At 61.7% G+C, this 19,154-nt stretch overlaps 2 protein-coding genes across 2 annotated transcripts in view; one reads left to right on the plus strand and one right to left on the minus strand.

Moving 5' to 3' along the window:
• Nucleotides 1-19,154, minus strand: part of R3HDM2 (R3H domain containing 2) — a 218,916-nt gene that overhangs the window by 123,153 nt on the left and 76,609 nt on the right. The gene's annotated exons all lie outside the window — the stretch shown is intronic.
• LOC140900923 (inhibin beta C chain) lies at nucleotides 14,148-17,065 on the plus strand. Its single transcript, XM_073318925.2, has 2 exons — nucleotides 14,148-14,724; nucleotides 16,335-17,065. Exons 1-2 carry the CDS (start codon nucleotides 14,337-14,339, stop codon nucleotides 17,063-17,065), a joined length of 1,119 nt encoding a protein of 372 aa, XP_073175026.2. The 5' UTR covers nucleotides 14,148-14,336.

Below are 19,154 nucleotides of genomic sequence, written 5' to 3' on the forward strand. Positions count from 1 at the left end.
CCTGGCTCCATGCAGCTCCCGGAAGCGGCCGGCATGTCCCTGCGGCCCCTCGGCACAGGGGTGATCAGGGAAGCTCCGTGCGCTGCCCCCCCCCCCCCCCAGTGCTGGCTCCGCAGCTCCCACTGGCCGGGAACCGTGGCCAATGGGAGCTGCGGGGGGCGGCGCCTGCGGGGGCGGGCAGCGTGCAGAGCCCCCTGGCCCCTGCGCCGAGGAGGCGGACATGGCGCCACTTCCGGGAGCCGCGTGGGGGCAGGGCAGGCAGGGAGCCTGCCTTAGCCCCACTGTGCCGCCGCCCGGCTGGAGCCTGCGCCCTGAGCCTCCTCCCACACCCCAGCTGCCTGCCCCAGGTCAGAACCCCCTCCCGCACCCTAACTCCGTCCCGGAGCCTGCACCCCAACCCCCTGCCCCAGCCTGCACCCCCTCCCTGCGGGGAGACTCCTGGCTCAGCCCGGCTTCTACTGGCCCAGCCCTGAGTCAACGAGCCAAACTGCGACAGGAGACCCTGCTGTCAGTGAGGTCCCTTCACTCCAGCGCCTCGGCTGATCCAGCCTCCGACCCAGAGCAAGACCCAGAGGAGGCTGCAGGGCCGATATGGCTCCGGGGTGGGGTGGAGAATAAACCAGGCTGGGGCCAAAGGTCCCCCTGGACTCTGCGCTTGGGGCTGCCACTGGCCTCTCCCCTCGGCCGGGATCTTGACGCTGCCCATCGCTCCCGAAGGAGACCATGCCAAGGTCAACAGCCGCACTGCGAAGGTCCAAGGGCGCCCGTTGCCAGCGGCTGGAGCGGGGTCTCCAGGCAGCTCTGAGGTCAGGGCGTAGGGTGGGAATTCCTCCCAGGGGCCGGTTTCTACCAGGAAAAGGGCTCGGCTCTTGGCTGCTGTCTCAGGGCGATTTCTCACCATGGGCGGTGGGGGCGGCCCTGGCCCAAGAGGCAGCGTGACCGGGAGCTGGAGCCGTTACACCCGGTGAGGATAATCACCGGAGCCCAGCTCCCAGCCCTCCGAGAGTTGGGCCTTTCAGACGAGGCCCCCTCGGCTCCGCAGGGACATTCCTGGCCCTGGGGGGATTTTCCGAGGAAGCGGGGAGGGGCAGAGTTCTCAGCCAAAATCTCCCCTCCTCTGCTCCTGCCCACCCCTGGGGGTGGGATGGCCAGGTGGGGACAGGGAGGACGTGCCGTCTGGGGCGATGTCATGGGCTGCCCTGGAGTTCAAAGCCTTGGACGCCAAGAACCAGCTTTGCGTTAGAAGGGTGGCACAGAGACTGTCCCCGCAGGCCCCCTTGTGCCTGGATGCGACAATGCGGCCGCTCTGCCTCAGTTTCCCCACCACCATCTTTGGCCTGCTCCAGCATAGAGGTGATCGGGCCCTCTGGCCGAGCCTTCTGGGGTAAGAGCTAATCAACACACCAAGCAAAAGACTCCTCGGTCCGGCTGGGCTTGGTCTCCAGCCCCCTCCCAGCTTGTCCTCTGCCTCCCAGCTGGCTCCAGGGCTCCACGGCCAGGCCACGCCTCTCCTCCACTCAAGCTGTCCAGCAGGCCCCAGTTCTCCTACGGTCCTTGTGTCACGGAGTCCCCGGGTGATGCTCTGGGACTGCTCCCCATGAAGCCAGTCAGGACTCGGGGGCAGTCGCCTTCCTGTGAGCAGCCTGTCTTCAGGACACACAGCTCCCCCGGCTCCACCTTCCTGGGTCTGACCTTGGAGCATTCAGCATCCTCTGCCCCTCCCTGCGCTTCCCATAGCGAGTCCGCTCAGGTGGGATCGGAGGGGGGGCCAGAGGGTCCTTCCCCCCAACTCCGCAGTCAGACGGGACTCTCAGCCAGCCAGGAAAACAGAAGGTTTATTAGACGACAGGAACATGGTCTGAAACAGAGCTTGCAGGTGCAGAGAACAGGACCCCTCAGCTGGGTCCATTCTGGGGGCAGTGAGCCAGACAACCACGTCTGCCCTTCACTCCATGTCCCAGCCAGCCCCAAACTTCCTCTCCCTCCAGTCCCCCCTCCTCTGGGCTTTGTCCTTTTCCCAGGCCAGGAGGTCACTGGATTCCTTTGTTCTCCAACCCTTCAGCTCTCACCTTGCAGGGGAGAAGGGCCCAGGCCATCAGTTGCCAGGAAACAGGGTGTCGGCCATTCTCTGTGTCCAGACCCCTGCACACACCTGCCCTCTCGGGCTCTGCAACGATCATACCCCCTTATCCCACCCCCTAGACACTTGAGAACTGCCTAGGGGAAACTGAGGCACCCCCACACTATTCAGAGGAAACATTAAGAACAGTCCCACTTTGTCACACCTTGGTCCAAGCTGGGCTCTTTGCCCCACACGGGCGCCCCCGCCTCCCCCGTCTGCTCTCCGTCCCACACAGCTGCTGTCCGCTGGGCTTGCTGCTCTCAGCACAGGTGTAGCGGGTTGGGGCTAAGTGGGCCCAGAGTTGCTCTTTAACCCCTTCCTCTCCAGTGCGGAGCTGGTCTAACCCATCACAAGGGGAGTTTGGCTGGCGCCCCTGAGCATTGGGGCCAGCTGGGTGCTTCCCACTGGCTTGCTGGTAAAAATCCTCATGGGCTGGGAGATCATGTCATGGGGGTATCAAGCCAGAGGGAGCAAACGGCAGGCCTGGGAATAGAACCCAGAAGTCCTGACTCCCGGACCCCTCCCCTCCAGACTCCACTCCCTTCCTCAGGTGGGGGTCTGCCTAATGGGGGAGGGGCTCCAATTAGCATCCTTTTAGCAGCGATCTTCTCGGCCCTGCCGCCTTCGGGGGGGGGGGGAGGGAGTGGCTGCGTTGCAACACTGGTGGGCTATCAGGGTGCAGCCGGGGCTCTGGGCACCCACCCCATGGGGTGCCCAGCGTGGGAGCTGCCGGGGCCGGAGCCTGGCAAGCTGGGGACACAGAGGAGGCAAAGCGGGGTTCTCCGATGGGCTTGATCCAGCAGGCTCAGGTTCCCCAGTGGCTCCCAGTCCGGGACCAGCTGCCCCAGAGACCCGGCGCCGGCGGCCGGAGGTGCCCTGCCAGGCGCGGGGTGTGGCTCCTTGCCAAATCCAGCAATGGGGAGGCAGGTCAGTAAAATGGGGTGTCACGTGATACCTCTCCCTCCCCCAGGGCAAGTCGTTGGGATCCTTCAGACCTAGCTCGTTAGCACGACGGCTGCACAGACCCAAAGCCACGCACGGCGCAGCCACTAGAGGGGGACACTGAGCCAACACTCCGTGGGCTGCCGGGACGTGGCCTCCAGCAGGGGGTGCAATAGGAGGGACCCCAAGGGAGCAGAATGGGGCGGGGGAGGGGCAGCCGGTAAAGCCCCAGAGGAGGGGGGCAGAGACCCGCACGGGACATGAGGCCCAGAGCAGAGAGCTTTGCCCAGGGCTGGGGAGGCTCCCCAGGTGATGGCTAAGGCCCCAGGCCACTGCCCTGCCTGTAATGCTGGGCAAGACCCACACCCATGGGGTCCCTCCGAGGGTACAGCAGCTCCTGTGGGCGCTAGACGTGCTGGGGGCCAGCTAGAGAGAGGGGGCAGCATGGTTTGCACCAGGGGGCACGGCAGGCAGAGGTTTCCCTAGGGCTGGGCTCTAGGAGGCTACGCCGGGGATCGCACCGGGGATCGGCAGAGTTAGACTCACAAGCTGCTGCAGCTTGGACCCTGTGGGGGCAAAACCACACAGTGGGTCCCAGCACGTGCGACACCCCTCACTACTGCTAGGTGGCACTAGAGTCCCAGGCGATAGGCAGGCCCCCAGTCTTGGGCCCTAAGTAGCCGGGCGTTACGGTACCTCTGACCCAGCCCTGGGGCACGGGGGGCAGGAGAGCGTGCGGAGCCAGAGGCCGGGGGCTCCGTCCTGGTGCAAGTGGACGAGGGGCTCGGGGTGACCCTGCGTGGCTCATGCCCCCTGGGTGCCAGACGTGGGGCGCAGGCTGCAGGGAAACGTGGGAGCGTCTCCTATTCCGGAGCCATCGCAGCCTGGACGGGGGCCGGAGCGGGACGTCCTGGTGGCGGGTGGTCTCCTCTTGCAGCGACCAGGAGGGCAAAGGAAGAAGAGGCACTGACCTTGCTGGGTTTATCTGCTCTGGCCCTGGGCCGGCTCCCCACTCCGCTCCCCGGGACGGGGGCATCGGCTGCACTGAGGCTGGGCCAGGCCCAAGATTTGGAGAAGCAGCAGCTGGTCTATGGCCAGATCGAACGGTTCTTGGGCTCGTTCGTTCACAGAACCAGGCCCCAAGGCTCTGGGGGGGGTTAGCACCAGGACCCCCCAGAATGGAGCAGGACTCGGGCCCGGGAGCTCCCCACCCCTTGCCCAGTTTCCGGGGGCACCTCCCCTCCCGCCATGAGCTGTGCTGCAGCCCCTTGCCCCGAACGGCTGCCCACAAGCTGGGCCTGCGTCCCCACCCTGTGCCCGGAGCTCCTGGCAGGTCTGGCGCTCTGTGCTGGGTGCCCTGGGAGGCAGAGAGTGGCCCTGGTTGGCAGCACCCTCTGTGCCCTCTGCTCTTGCAGGCAAATCCCAGCCTGCCAGAGGCTCCCACAGGGCCCCGAATGCAGAGAAGCCAGCTGTGCATTTGCCATCAGAGAAAGCTGCCCTGGGGGGCCCCGAATGGGGAGAAGCCAGCTGTGCATTTGCCATCAGAGAAAGCTGCCAGCCCTGTCCCACCCCAGCCCAGCAGCGATGGGGGGGCCACTGAGCTCTGAGGGATCTCCAGGGAACGTGCGGGGGGGCTAGGAGCATCTTGCAGGGACAGACTCCCTACAAAGCCGCATGCGCCCAGAAGGGAAAATGCCCTGCTGTGCTCGCTGCCACGACGCCATGGGGATGGGCACATCAGAGCTAACAAGACCAGCTGGCGAGGGCGCAGCCGGTCTCCCTCGTTTGAGCAACATGGGGCCCACAGTAGCATCACCTCTGGATGGGACCTGCGTGTGCCCGTCAGGGCCGGGCGGGGCTTTGACAAAGCGGGACTGTTCTTAATGTTTCCTCTGAATATTGTGGGGGTGCCTCAGTTTCCCCTAAAAAGAAAAGGAGTACTTGTGGCACCTTAGAGACTAACCAATTTATTTGAGCATAAGCTTTCACTTCATCGGATGCATGCTGTGGAAACTGCAAAAGACATTATATACACAGAGACCATGAAACAATACCTCCTCCCACCCCACTCTCCTGCTGGTAATAGCTTATCTAAAGTGATCACTCTCCTTACAATGTGTATGATAATCAAGTTGGGCCATTTCCAGCACAAACCCAGGTTTTCTCACCCCCCCCACCCCCATACACACACAAACTCACTCTCCTGCTGGTAATAGCTCATCCAAAGTGACCACTCTCCCTACAATGGTTAGTGGTTCTGTTGTGTGGTATATACTCACCAACAACCACACACCACACAACAGAACCACTAATCCAGGAACCTATCCTTGCAACAAAGCCCGTTGCCAACTGTGTCCAGATATTTATTCAGGGGACACCATCACAGGGGCCTAATAACATCAGCCACACTATCAGAGGCTCGTTCACCTGCACATCCACCAATGTGATATATGCCATCATGTGCCAGCAATGCCCCTCTGCCATGTACATTGGTCAAACTGGACAGTGTCTACGTAAAAGAATAAATGGACACAAATCAGATGTCAAGAATTATAACATTCAAAAACCAGTCGGAGAACACTTCAATCTCTCTGGTCACGCAATCACAGACATGAAGGTCGCTATCTTACAACAAAACAACTTCAAATCCAGACTCCAGCGAGAAACTGCTGAATTGGAATTCATTTGCAAATTGGATACTATTAATTTAGGCTTAAATAGAGACTGGGAGTGGCTAAGTCATTATGCAAGGTAGCCTATTTCCCCTTGTTTTTTCCTACCCCCCCCCCCCCCGACGTTCTGGTTAAACTTGGATTTATGCTGGAAATGGCCCACCTTGATTATCATACACATTGTAAGGAGAGTGGTCAGTTTGGATGAGCTATTGCCAGCAGGAGAGTGAGTCTGTGTGGGAGGGTGAGAAAACCTGGATTTGTGCTGGAAATGGCCCACCTTGATTATAATGCACATTGTAGGGAGAGTGATCACTTTGGATAAGCTATTACCAGCAGGAGAGTGAGTTTGTGTGTGTGGTTTTTGGAAAAGGGGGGGGGGGGTGAGAAAACCTGGATTTGTGCTGGAAATGGCCCACCTTGATTATCATACACCTTGTAAAGAGAGTGGTCACTTTGGAGGGGCTATTACCAGCAGGAGAGTGAGTTTGTGTGGGGGGGGGTGGAGGGTGAGAAAACCTGGATTTGTGCTGGAAATGGCCCAACTTGATTATCATACACATTGTAAGGAGAGTGATCACTTTAGATAAGCTATTACCAGCAGGAGAGTGGGGTGGGAGGAGGTATTGGTTCATGGTCTCTGTGTATATAATGACAGGTTTCAGAGGAACAGCCGTGTTAGTCTGTATTCGCAAAAAGAAAAGGAGTACTTGTGGCACCTTAGAGACTAACCAATTTATTTGAGCATGAGCTTTCGTGAGCTACAGCTCACTTCATATATATATATATATATATATATATATATATATATATATATATATATATATATATATATATATATATAATGTCTTCTGCAGTTTCCACAGCATGCATCCGATGAAGTGAGCTGTAGCTCAGTAAAACTCATGCTCAAATAAATAGGTAAGTCTCTAAGGTGCCACAAGTACTCCTTTTCTTTTTGCGAATACAGACTAACACGGCTGTTACTCTGAAACCTGTCGGTTTCCCCAGGCAGTTCTTAAGTATCTAGGGGGTGGGATAAGAGTGTATGATCATTGCAGAGCCCTAGAGTGCAGGTGTGTGCAGGGGTCTGGAAGTGAGCTGTAGCTCATGAAAGCTGATGCTCAGATAAATTGGTTAGTCTCTAAGGTGCTCCTAGTACTCCTTTTCTTTTTTAGAGAATGGCCGACACCCTATTTCCTGGCCACTGATGGCCTGGGCCCTTCCCCCTGCAAGGTGAGAGCTAAAGGGTGGGAGAACAAAGGAATCCGGTGACCTCCTGGCCCGGGAAAGGAACAAAGCACGGGGCGGGGGGGGGGGGGGCTGGAGGGAAAGGCAGTTTGGGGCTGGCTGGGGATGAGGAATGAAGGGCAGACGTGGTTGTCTGGCTCACTGCCCCCCCAAAATGGACCCAGCTGAGGGGTCCTGTTCTCTGCACCTACAAGCTCTGTTAGACCATGTTCCTGTCGTCTAAAAAAACTTCTGGTTTACTGGCTGGCTGAGAGTCCCGTCTGACTGCGAAGTTGGGGGGCAGGACCCTCTGGCTTTCATAGGACCCCGCCTCAGCGGACTCGCTGTGGGAAGCGCACGCAGGGGCAGAGGATGCTGAATGCTCTGAGGTCAGAGCCAGGAAGGTGGAAGCTGTGTGAGCTTTGTGTCCTGAAGACAGGCTGCTCACAGAAAGGAGACTTCCCCAGAGTCCTGCCTGGCTTCGTAGGGAGCAGTTCCAGAGCATCGCCCAGGGACTCCATGACAACTGGTGTCAGCGGTGGGATGTACTGCACCCCGCGGATGGCTCTTCCGGCAGTAAGTGACTGGGGAGCAGTAAAACGAAGGGGGATTGACAAGGACCAGGCGTGCTGAAGGCTCAGAGAGGAGCGCTTTCGGGGGGGCGGTTAACCCCTGGGAGTGTGTGACCGGCAAGTAGGACTGTGCAGTAATGGGGTCCCCGTGGGGACTGCGGGGAGCAGTCTCAGGGGCGGAGGAGCCTGTGCTTGGCCCTGGGAGAGAGAAGGACTTTTGCAGTAACAGGGTTCCCCTGGGGATTGTAGCGAGCGGTCCCAGGGGCAGAGGAGTCTGCAGCTGGACCCTGGCAAAGAGGTGGTGACCTCGAGAAGGGCTGGCACACTAGGGGTTCTCCTTGAAAACCGTGGGGAGCTGAGAGCGCACAGGCCTGTGAGTCCACAACAACTTGGGAAGAGCGGAGTGGTGGCCTGTCACCGTCTCCTTAAGAAGGACATTGTAACCCTGTGCAGAAAGAGAGGGCTACGCATTGGAAAGTTCACCAAAGCACAGTTCATCCTGCAGCTGGAGGAGGATGACCGCTCTAAGAAGCAGATTCCTGACCCCAAATGGGGCTATAGCAGGATCAGGGAGCAGCTGGAGTAGTAGCCAAGACTCCTGTCCCCGACCAGACGGGGGTCTTCACGATCGGGTTCCCCATCGGGGGATCGGAGACAGACGGGATTGGAGCTGAGTCCGAGAGAGCGAGAGGACCGTGGGAGACAGCGAGAGCCCGAGAAAAAGCTGCAGAAGCAGCAGCAGCATGAACTGGCGGTGGGGGAGCGGAGAGGCCTAGGGGACCCCTCAGGGGTGAGTGGGGATAGACCCCGGGGGGCCAGTTCCGCAGGGAACCTCGAAAGTAAATTGCTGCCCCTGGTTGAGGAGGGGGGGGGTGTGGATGCCACCTCACTGCCTTTGAGCAGGCTGGAGATTTGAACCAAGGGGACCCTGCGGAAAAGCCCCGGTGTCTAGCTCCCTTGCTGGGTCCCAAGGCCATAGACTCTGTCAGCCAGGTGGGTGGGGAGGTGAACAGGCTCCCACTCCTGGTCCCAACCTATATGTCTGTGTGGAGTTTCCTGGGGTCGGGCCCCTCGGCCCTCCAGTGGGAGCGGAAGGGGATGGTCAATGGGGAGACATTCCTGGGGTGGCGAGATCCTGGGACAGAGAGATCTGTTGTCAGGCCCTGGGTGGTGCAGCCTCAGATGCTGAGGGGCTGTGTGAGCTGGGTGAGGGTCCCAGGGACGAAAGCCCCTCACCCTGCCTATGGCCCAGATCCCTGTGCAGACCCAGGAGGGATGGGACTGGCTGGCCGTTGGGGTTCTCTAGGATACCAGCTTTGAGACCCTGTTGTGGGGTGACTGTGTCTCTTTGGGACAGGATCCAGGCCTTGCTCCTGTAACGGCCAAGGGTTTGAATTTGAATCCAGGGAACCAATCGGCAGAGAGGGAAATGGTCAGTGAAAATGCAGATGACCTGGTTGGCAGCGGGGAGGAGCTGCTAGGTTCAGGCTACCTGCCTGCCTGCAAGCAGACCCCTGGGGCTGGGTGGGACAGAGAGATGCTCCCCGCCCCCTTGCATACCAGAGAGGGGGCTCACGCTGGCTCTGATGCAGTGAGGAAAGCAGGGAGCTCGCTGCCTACCCCACTGGGACAGCAAGGGCAGCACTGAGCACAGTGGGAGCTGAGACCCCAGCTGAGTGGGGGGAGACACAGGCAGGGCAGGGGATCTGTGGGGAGTGGCAAGGTGCTTGGTAAGGAAAGTTTGGATGAGTCTAGGCAGCCTTGTGAGCTGATGGCTGTGTCCAGTCAGCAGGGTGGGAAGGCTAGGAGGGTGGAAGATGAGTGTCCCTGGACCTTACCTGTTAGCTGGGTGGAGAAGTGTGACAGGGAAGGAAACGTGCCTGTGTCTGTCAGGGGTATTGACTTGCCTATGGAGGGAGCTACCCTGATCTCCAAGCAGTTGTCTGTGACCAGCCTTGTGTGCTGGGACAAGGGGAATGAGATCCCAAGCTGTGGGTCTGGGAAAGGAGAAAGTGTGTCCGGCTCTTAAAGGAGCCTTTCAGCCTGTGATGGATGAGGGTCGTGCAGTTGTCTCAGAGTTGGTTCTGGATTCAACTAAAGCCCAGTAAGGGAAGGGCCCTAAGTTTGTGTCTGCTCAGGAGAATGGCCCTGTAACTAGGTCACATCCAGTTAGCGTCTATGTAAAATCCCAGAGACCAGACAATTCTGGTGCTTGTATTTTGCCCGTAGCTAGTGTGGTGTTGGGAAAGGGTGTCACAATTCTGTCTGATCAGGGTGAGATCCTAGCCAGGGCACAAGGAGAGCAGAAAGGTGATTTGATTGTGTTACCGACTGAGGGTGTGGAAACCTGCAGCAAGAAGGAAAAGATTCCTGAACTTGTGTGTGGCAAAGGGAAGGAGAAGGCTTCTGACCTTTTATCTAGGAAGTCTGTAAGTTTGCCTGAAAGGGGATTGTGTAGGAATCCGCTGGATGGGCCAGAGGTGATTCTGGATGTAAGGGAGACCCAGAAAGAGTCTGTTGTTGCTCAGGAAAGTGTTCCTCTAGAGCAAGCCCTAGGTAAAGAGGGTAAGAGCAGAATTTCTGTGAAGGGTGAATTGTTGCATAGAAAAGCCCTAGGGAAAGGAATCCTCATGGAGTCTTTGCAAGTAGTTTACTGCCACTGAAGGGTGTGAAAGTGATTTAATCAAGAAAGTTTCAGTTCCTAACAGCCAGAAATGTTCTGTTGTGAATGGATCCACTGACTTTCCTGTTGAAGGATCCAGTGTGGATAGCTTTGAGAAGGTCTCCAAGGGAGTGAAAGCTGTTAAGAAAGTTAAACAGTCCGAAATCCAAGTGGCTGTGTTTGGCCAGCTTGTTGGGGAGAAGACCCAATCCTAGTTTGACCCCCTGGGGTTTTGGGGGTGGCCAAAGGGCAAAGGCCGCATAAACCTTCCCACGTGCGGCCTGCGAGTGCTATCGACCGCCCCCGACCTAAGGGAGAGCGTGAAACTGGAAGGGCGTAAAACTAGAAGGGCCTGGTGTAACTCCCACCAAGGAACGGGAGAGATGCTGGGGCATCCATGGGAACATTGGTGGCTTCGAACTTCCCCGGGTCACCGGCTAAAGTGACCCTGCTCAGTTCAGTCTCAAAGGGGGGAGAGATGTGACAAAGCAGGACCGTTCTTAATGTTTCCTCTGAATATTGTAGGGGTGTCTCAGTTTCCCCAGGCAGTTCTTAAGTATCTAGGGGGTGGGGTAAGGGTGTATGATCATTGCAGAGCCCTAGAGGGCAGGTGTGTGCAGGGGTCTGGATGCAGAGAATGGCCGACACCCTGTTTCCTGGCCACTGATGGCCTGGGCCCTTCCCCCCTGCAAGGTGAGAGCTAAAGGGTTGGAGAACAAAGGAATCCGGTGACCTCCTGGCCCGGGAAAGGGACAAAGCCCAGAGGAGGGGGGCTGGAGGGAGAGGAAGTTTGGGGCTGGCTGGGGACGAGGAGTGAAGTGCAGACGTGGTTGTCTGGCTCACTGTCCCCCAAAATGGACCCAGCTGAGGGGTCCTGTTCTCTGTACCTACAAGCTCTGTGTTAGACCATGTTCCTGTCGTCTAATAAACCTTCTGTTTTCCTGGCTGGCTGAGAGTCCCGTCTGACTGCGGAGTTGGGGGGCAGGACCCTCTGGCCCCCCCAGGACCCCACCTGGGCGGACTCGCTGGGGGAAGCGCACGGAGGGGCAGAGGATGCTGAATGCTCCGAGGTCAGACCCAGGAAGGTGGAGCCGGGGGAGCTGTGTGTCCTGCAGACAGGCTGCTCCCAGAGAGGAAACTTCCCCAGAGTCCTGCCTGGCTTCGTAGGGAGTCGTCCCAGAGCATCGCCTGGGGACCCCGTGACAGGGGGCACAGAAAGGATCCCCGCTCACTCCTTGGCCTGGCTGCTGTGGTGTGTTTTAGCCAGCTCCCCGCCTCCCGCACCTGCAGGACGTGGTCCCGAGGGCCGGGAGCCACAAGGGGCGGCCTGTGCCCTGCATGCCCCTGGCTGGGGACCATCGTGGTGCCAGGCGGGGCTTCAGGCTTTGCTTTCTTGGAACAGTTTAATAAACAACAACCCTTATGCAACGCGAGCCGCGGCTCTCAAAATACTGTACCGACCCTTGCCCTACATTCCCCCCCGGCCCTTTGGCAAGGCAGGGCTGTGGGGCGGGGGGGGGCGCCCCTGGAGGTGTGCCTGGTGCAAACTGGCAGCCCAAGGGCTTGATGGCGCTGGAGTCCCGAGGCATGGGACGGGGCTAGCGCCTAGAGCCTGGGACCCCCTGGCATTAGCCAGACAGGGAGCGGAAACGGGGAGACTGGCCCTGGCCTTGCCAATCAGAGAGGGCAGGGAGCTTTCACCCGCAGCAGAGTCCCGTTCTCACCCTGCAGTGAGGGGGGGAAGGCTGCAGGGGGCACCCTGCGGGGCGGGTGTCGTGAGATTTCCCGCAGCCCCCAGCTCTGGTGCACAGAGGGTGCGAAACTCTCCCGGGTCAGCCTGTAACTGCTGCCACCTGCCGGGTCCCCGGGCTGCTGGCTGCCGGGCTCCGGGCCTGGCCTCGGAGCTCACCAAGAAACTCCCACTTCCTCCTTCCTCAGACTGTGCCTGGGGAGAGCCCAGAGCCAGCTGCAGCCTATGGCGCCCCGCCCGGCCTGCCAATTCACAGCCCGGCACCGCGCCCATCCATCCCCTACCGCGCTCTGTGCCAAGGCAGGTTTCCCCACATGCCTGCTTGGGTGCCAACCCAGGCTTCAGACCCAGCCCCCTCGGGAGCAAGGTCCCGCACTTTGGCTGGCCCCCATCGGTAGCTCGTTAGCACTGGCTGAGCTTAATGACAGCCTGGCAGCGCCCTGCCCAGCCCGCTGCTCACTGCCCCCCCGATACCACCTCGCTCCCGCCTCGTGCAGGAGGCCGTGATTGTCCCAGCTTGGGGGTCTTTGCTGCCCCTGGGAGTCGCCCCCTCGCACTGGGACAGCGCACGCGTGCAAATGGCGTTTTCCTGGTGGCTGGAGCCCCCCACAGCACCAACTCTGTGCGTCCCCCTGTGTGCACCGGGGCGGGCGTGCATCCGTGTGTGTGGCACCAGTTACGAGACACCCCGTCCCCGCAGGAGCCGGGCAGCACCAGCAGCCCGGTGCCAAGTGCAGCTCGCAGGCCCCGGCGACAGCACCATGCCAGGGCTCCTGCCTCGCTGTTGACATTCCTGGGTTATTCTGGGAGTGCCACAGACTTTGGCCCCGGCCCCGCGGTTGCATCATGCCTCCTGGGGGCTTTTTCCCAGACGGCCTGGTGAACCGGCCGTGTTTACCCTCGGCCCCCAGAGCTCAGTTTCCGAGACTTTGGATGCCAGCGCGTCCCAGTCCGGGTCAGTGTGCCAGGCTCTCCCGGGCCAGGGGAGCTCCCCTCCAGACACTGCGCTGCCTGCCCCTCCTCCCCCAGGCTCCTGGCACTTGGGATACCCCCCCCAATTGGCACCAAGTGGCGAAGGACGTGATCACGCTCTGCAGCACCCCGGCAGGAACGGGGTACTGTACCTGCTACTTCCCAGGCTGAGCAGCCCGCCTTGGGGAGCAGAAATGGACTCCAAACCCCAGCCGGGCCCGCGCTGAGCCGGGCTGGGCCAGGACTCGCTCCCCCTCGGCCAGGCGCGGCGGGGCTGAGCGAGAGTCAGCGGCCTGGCCCCGGCTGGTGCAGTCATTCCCTGCAGCTTTCATGCACTGGCAGCATCCTGGCCCGGCTGCCCCCCACGCCGGACAGCTGCCCCCCAGCTCTCCATGGTGTCAGGACCAAGCAAAGGCCACATGGCAGGATCCTCACAGCAGGGCCAGTGGCCGTGGCTGCAGGTGGCCTTGGCTGCTGAGAACAGCCCAGGGCTCCTGGTGTCAGGCCCCGGTGCCAGCATCCAAGAGGGAACCTTACCGCTAATGGGGCCGCTTATCTGGGACTGATAGCCCTTTGGTGATAAGGGTGCTCGCATTCAGGAGGGAGGCAATCCTGCCGTGGGGGTGGGCAGGGCCTGAGCCCCAGCTCCCTCGCCCTGCTCCCTCCTCTGCCCCCCACTTCGTCAACTGTGGCGGGGGGCCCGTGGATGGAGGGGTGGGGGCTGGCTAGTGAGCAGTGGCCACTGCTGGCCCCCCCAGGCCGCAGGAGGCAGGCGGAGAAGGGAGAAGGCTGGCAAAGGAACGTTAACCCCGGTGCCCCCTCCCCCTGTTCCCTCTGCCCCCGCGGTGCCTGGGCATGCTGCGCAAAGAAGGGCGGCCCCAGCTGGCACCGGGCAATGCCCCCGGCCCCCGGAGGAAACACCAAGGGGCATCGTGGGGGAGGGTTCCTGCTGTGTGCCCCCCAGCACCTCCCGACTTCCTGGGCAGCGCAACCCTCTCCCTTCTTGCATCATGCCCCTTCCCGGGAGCCCTCAGCACCTGTTCCTGGCCGGGGGAGGCAGCACCCCCCAATCCCCCCCCCCCCCCCGGCCCCGGCAGCACCCGCCCCCGGGGCCCCAGGTGCCGGCCAATCGCAGCAGGCAGGAGGGCAGGGCCTGCCCCCATGACTGACAGGTGCCTGGAGCCTGGACAGTCAACACCTCAAGCCGAGCCCTGAGTCAGGCTCCCTCGGGTGAGCAGCACCCGTCTCCGCCCCTGGCACCCGGGCAGTGGCCGTGGCGAGCGGCTCCTCGCATGGCAGGCAGACGCGGGGCAGCCCGGGCGTGACGGCAGGAGGCAGGCTGGCCGGGCAGAGCTCGGAGACAGATCCTGAGAGCCTGGCACCGTCCCTACCCCCCTGCCCCACTCAGCTCTAGATGGCTCCTGGCTCCGGCACGTGCCTGGAGAGGAGCGGGCAGCCCCCAGGGGGTTGGCTAGCCCTGGCTGCCCTGGCCCTGCTGTGGGGATCCTCGGTCCAGGGAGGAGGGAAGCCGGGGTGCCCGGCGTGCAGGATGCCCACCCTGGAGCCAGGCACGGAGAGGCGCTTCCTGCTCGAGCTGGCCAAGCGGCAGGTCCTGGAGAAGCTGCACCTGATGGAGAGGCCCAATGTCACCCAGCCGGTGCCCCGCCTGGCCGTCACCAACGCCCTGCGGCGTCTGCATGTGGGCCAAGCCCAGCGGGACAGGCAGCCGGGGCCCTTCGCCCCCTGGGACAGCCCCGAGGCCAACGAGCTGGGCTACGAGATCATCAGTTTTGCCAAGACAGGTGGGTGCCGCAGACGGGGACCCGAGGCTGGCAGGGGGGCAGGGACAGGGCTGGGGGGTCAGCCGGGAACAGGCTGCGACGGGGAGCGGGACAGAGCCAGCGGCTCGGCCCCACCAAAGGGAACTTCGCCGATTGCAGGTGGGAAAACCTGGGGTCCGGAGAGCAGAGAAGGGGGGTGAGTGGGGAGGAAGAGGGCCTGGGGGGAGGCCCAGGCTGCTCTCAGGACAGAGAGCGGGGGGGGCGCAGAGCCACCCCTTCCCCAGCTATGAGGACCCCACAGAATTACCGAGCCCTTCCCAAGGGCTGGATAGTGCCACAGGATCACTCCTGGGTTCTGCCCCCACCTCTGGGAGGGGAGTGGGGTCGAGTGGTTATAGTCGGGGGGCGGCTGGGAGCCAGGACTCCTGGGTTCTGTCCTCAGTTTTTGGAAGGGAATGAGGTCTAGTGGGTTAAGTGCAAGGCTGAGCGTCAGGACTCCTGGGTTCTATCCCCAGTTCTGGGAGGGAAGTAGGGTGTAGCGGTTAGAGCAGGGGAGGCTGGGAGCCAGGACTCCTGGGTTCTATTCCCAGCTATGGGAGGGGAACGGGGTCTAGTGGTTGAGGGGGTGGCTGGGCGCCAGGACTCCTGGGTTCTGTCCCCTGTTCTTAGAGTGGAACGGGGTCTAGTGGGTTAAGAGCAAGGCTGGGCGTCAGAAATCCTGGGTTCTGTCCCAGCCAGGGGAGGGGAGTGGGGTCTAGTGGTTAAAGGGCGGGGGGCAGGGCTGGGAGCCGGGACTCCTGGGTTCTAAGCTCAGCTCTTCGGTGAGTCACTTTCCCCCGTGGTGGAACTGGCTCCCCAAGAGTGTGATTCCTGCTGGTTTCCCAGCTGGGATGGTCTGTGGATCTCTGAGGGAGGGAGGTCTCTGGACCAGGGTACATCATGGCCATGCCAAGGGCCCAGCAGCACCAGGCTGGCAGCTGGGGGAGTAAGGGAGAGATCTGGGCTCTGCCCCCACCCCGGCACTGGCAGAACTGCCGGCATCCCACCGCTCCTGACACGCAGGGGAGGGGGCCTCTGGGGATGGCTGGGGGACAAACAGCCCCCCACTGGAATCTATTTCCCAGGGTATCAGCCCCCCTCCCCCAGCCCCATGTATAGGTGGCTGGAGTCATCTGCAAACCCGTCCCCCTGTGGGCCACTGCTGCCCATCCCCACACGGGAGGTCCCCAGCACTGTCTCCCGTCCTGGGGCCCCCAGCCCATTGGCTTTTGGCCCCGGAGCTGAGCTGGTGGGCGGTGAGGGGGTGAGGGCATCCTTGGCTCCTTGCTGCCAGGGTTCTCCTGTGCGGGGTGCTAGGACTCCACCTCCAGGGAAGGGACATGCCAGAGCTTGGTGGGGGCAGCGGGTCAGAGACAGGGCCCCACCCCGTGGATGGGCCTCCCAGGGGTGCCCTGTCTTGGGTGGGGGCAAAGCCGCCCTGGATCTCGGAGGACTTGGCTGGGCAGGGGCCCGAGGCTGGAGCCCCTGGGGGGGCAGTGAGCCAGGGAGCAGGGAGGCTGGTGCCAGCTGCGAAGACGGGCGTTCCCCGCCTGGCACCGCCCCCCGTTCTCACAGCCCCTCTCTCCCCACAGAGTTCTCCTCTCCCTCCAGCATGGGGCTGCATTTCCAGTTCAGCCAGGGCATGGGCCGGGATGTCCACATCCTGCAGGCCCAACTGTGGCTTTACGTCCGGACCCCCCGGAGCGGGCTGTCCCCGGTCACGCTGCGGGTCTCCCAGGCCGGGGTGCTGCTGAGCGAGAGGCAGCTGGAGGCCCGGGCCGGCGGCTGGCACACTGTCGCCCTCCTGCCCGCGCTCCAGGCCTTCTTCCGGGGGCAGGAGAAGACACTGAGGCTCGAGCTGGAGTGCCGCGGGTGCCAGGCCAATGCCACGGCCGGGAGCGACGCCGGCAGCTCCCACCAGCCCTTCCTGGTGGCCAAGGCCACAGTGCGGAAGCCAGGGCAGCAGGTGGCCAAACGCAGCCTTCGCTGCGACCAGACCTCCGACCTATGTTGCCGCAAGGACTATTACGTGGACTTCCGGGACATCGGGTGGAACGACTGGATCATCAAGCCAGAGGGCTACCAGATCAACTACTGCATGGGCCAGTGCCCGACCCACGTGGCCAGCAGCCCGGGCATGGCCTCCTCCTCCCACACGGCCGTGCTCAACCTGATCCGGGCCCACAACCTCCAGCCGGGCGGGCAGTCCTGCTGTGTGCCCACGCACCGCCGGCCCCTCTCCATCCTCTACTTCGACCGCAACAGCAACATCCTCAAGACCGACATCCCGGACATGATCGTCGAGGCCTGCGGCTGCAGCTAGGGGACAGCATGGGGGGCCTGGACGGGGGGGGGGCCCAGCCGCCCCCGGAGAGGTGGGGGGCGGGGGCGTTGTGGGGAATCTCCCGGTGCTGTTCAGCGGGGTTGGCGCAGACAGATGGAGTCTTCTCTGTCGCGTGCCCGCCATGGCACTGTCCCAATGCCCTAGGGCGCCGTTCGGGAGATGCCAGGTCCGGGATTGTTCTGGACTCTCACTCCCGGGACCCAGGAGGAGGCTGGGAGTGGTTAACGTGAAACATCTCTTGGTGTGTGTGTGTCGGGGGGGGAGGGGGAGCAGGCAGCTGGCTACACCCTCCCGCCCCCCCTGCGCACACACATTTCAAGTACAAGTGTGCAAGGAGGAAACTGGGCCAGGTGCCAACTGGAGGAAAGGTCTCCGGGCCAGCTGGGGGCCAACGCCCCACGGCACACAGCTCGGCCGCCCCAGTCGGGTATTTCCAGAGCTGGGTGGAAAATTTTGCCAGACAAAGCGGGTGGGTTCGTCTCACCGAGGATGTTTTGATTTTAGGGGGATTGGGCAGAAAACCAGCGATTTCCAGCCGAGAAAAGGAAACCTTCGGGCCCGAAATGTCCAGTGTTGAGATTTTCCTTTTTCCAACATTTTCCTCGGGTGCTTCCCAAGGGCCACGGTGGATCTTCCAAACCCGGCCCAATCAAGCCGGGTTGGTTTCCTACCCAAGCCGCCCGTGCTCCACCGTCTAGGGGGTGGCAAGACCCCCCTGCAGGAGGAGGCCAGACAAGCTGGGCACAGCTGGGAACGGCCCCCTAGGAACTGTCAGGGCTTTGAAAGCCCCAGTTTCTCATCCCCCAGAAGTTTCCCGTGGAAAATGGTCTCTGGTCCTTTCACCCCTTTCTGGGGGGCCGCGGCCAACCGCTGAGCAGGTCTCTGCTCTCCTGGCTGGGGTCCAGCCAGTTCTTCTCCGGCACCGGGCACTGGGCACCGGGCACCAGCCCTGCTGACGGAGCTGGGACCCGCTCGGGTGCAGATTCGCTCGTGGTATTTTTCATGTTTCACGCCGTGGGACGGACACGGTCAATGCATTGGGGGAGTGTTTACTGTAGGGCACCTCGGGGAGGTGCCACGGTCGGAGCAGGGCACGGGGTGGCCGGGGAGGGGGAACCCGCCCCCTGACTCCCCACCCCGCCCTGCCAAGAAGCCTGGCGCCGAGTTTGCCTTTTTGTATTTTCTTTTCGCACTAATGTAAAAAAAAAATATATTTTATTTTATTTTATTTTATTATTTCGAGCGACATCTCCAATAAACGGGTGAAAACACAGCGTGTGTGTCCTGAAATTCTCTGCGGATCAGAGACACCGGGATGAGACAGGCTGATGGTACAGCCCAGCCAGTGCCCCTCAGTCCTGAGCCACAGCCCCCTGCTAGCCCAGCCCTGGGGTTCCCCGCATAGCTTTGCCGGTGCCCCTCACTCCTGACCTGCAGCCCATAGCGATGGTCCAGTCTAGTCATCTTGGCCCAAGGGCTTTAAGCACCACACAGGCGGCCTGAGGTGAGGGGTTCAGGGCTACTCCAGAGCAGATTCCCAGTGACTCAAGCGGCCCACCCTGTGTTTAGCAGCCCCCCAGATCTGCAGCAGGGCGCCCTGCGGCTGAGGGGAGAGCAGGGCCTTTGCCGGGGGTAACGCTACCCCGGGTGGGGGCAGGTGGGAATGAGAAGCTGGGATGTCCCTGGGCCGGTCCTGGGGGGTAAAGCAGGACTTGTGTGCGCTGGGTCCCAGCCCCCGCCCCCAGGGGGCAGCACTGAGTTGCTCCCAGCTGGAGGTTGCTCGGCAGCCTGTGCACAGAACGAGTTTGTCAGGCCTCAGCCCGGCGTCCAGGGCAGGTCCCTGTATCCCAGCAAGTCCCCCAGACACTGGCCCCCGTCTGGACCCACGCCGCCAGCCCCAGCGGGGAGGCCAAAACCAGGACCAGCCCAGGGGATTGAGCTCGTCTTTCCATGGCTGGCGGGGGAAGGAAGTCGCTGATCGTTGGGGGTCAGGGGCATTGGGGGTCACTGGGGGTTGGGGGTTGGGGCAGCTGGGCGTTGGGGGTCGTTGGGAGATGAGGGTCGAGGG

The sequence above is a fragment of the Lepidochelys kempii genome, chromosome 20 (genome assembly GCF_965140285.1).
Source record: "Lepidochelys kempii isolate rLepKem1 chromosome 20, rLepKem1.hap1, whole genome shotgun sequence".
Classification (NCBI taxonomy): domain Eukaryota; kingdom Metazoa; phylum Chordata; order Testudines; family Cheloniidae; genus Lepidochelys; species Lepidochelys kempii.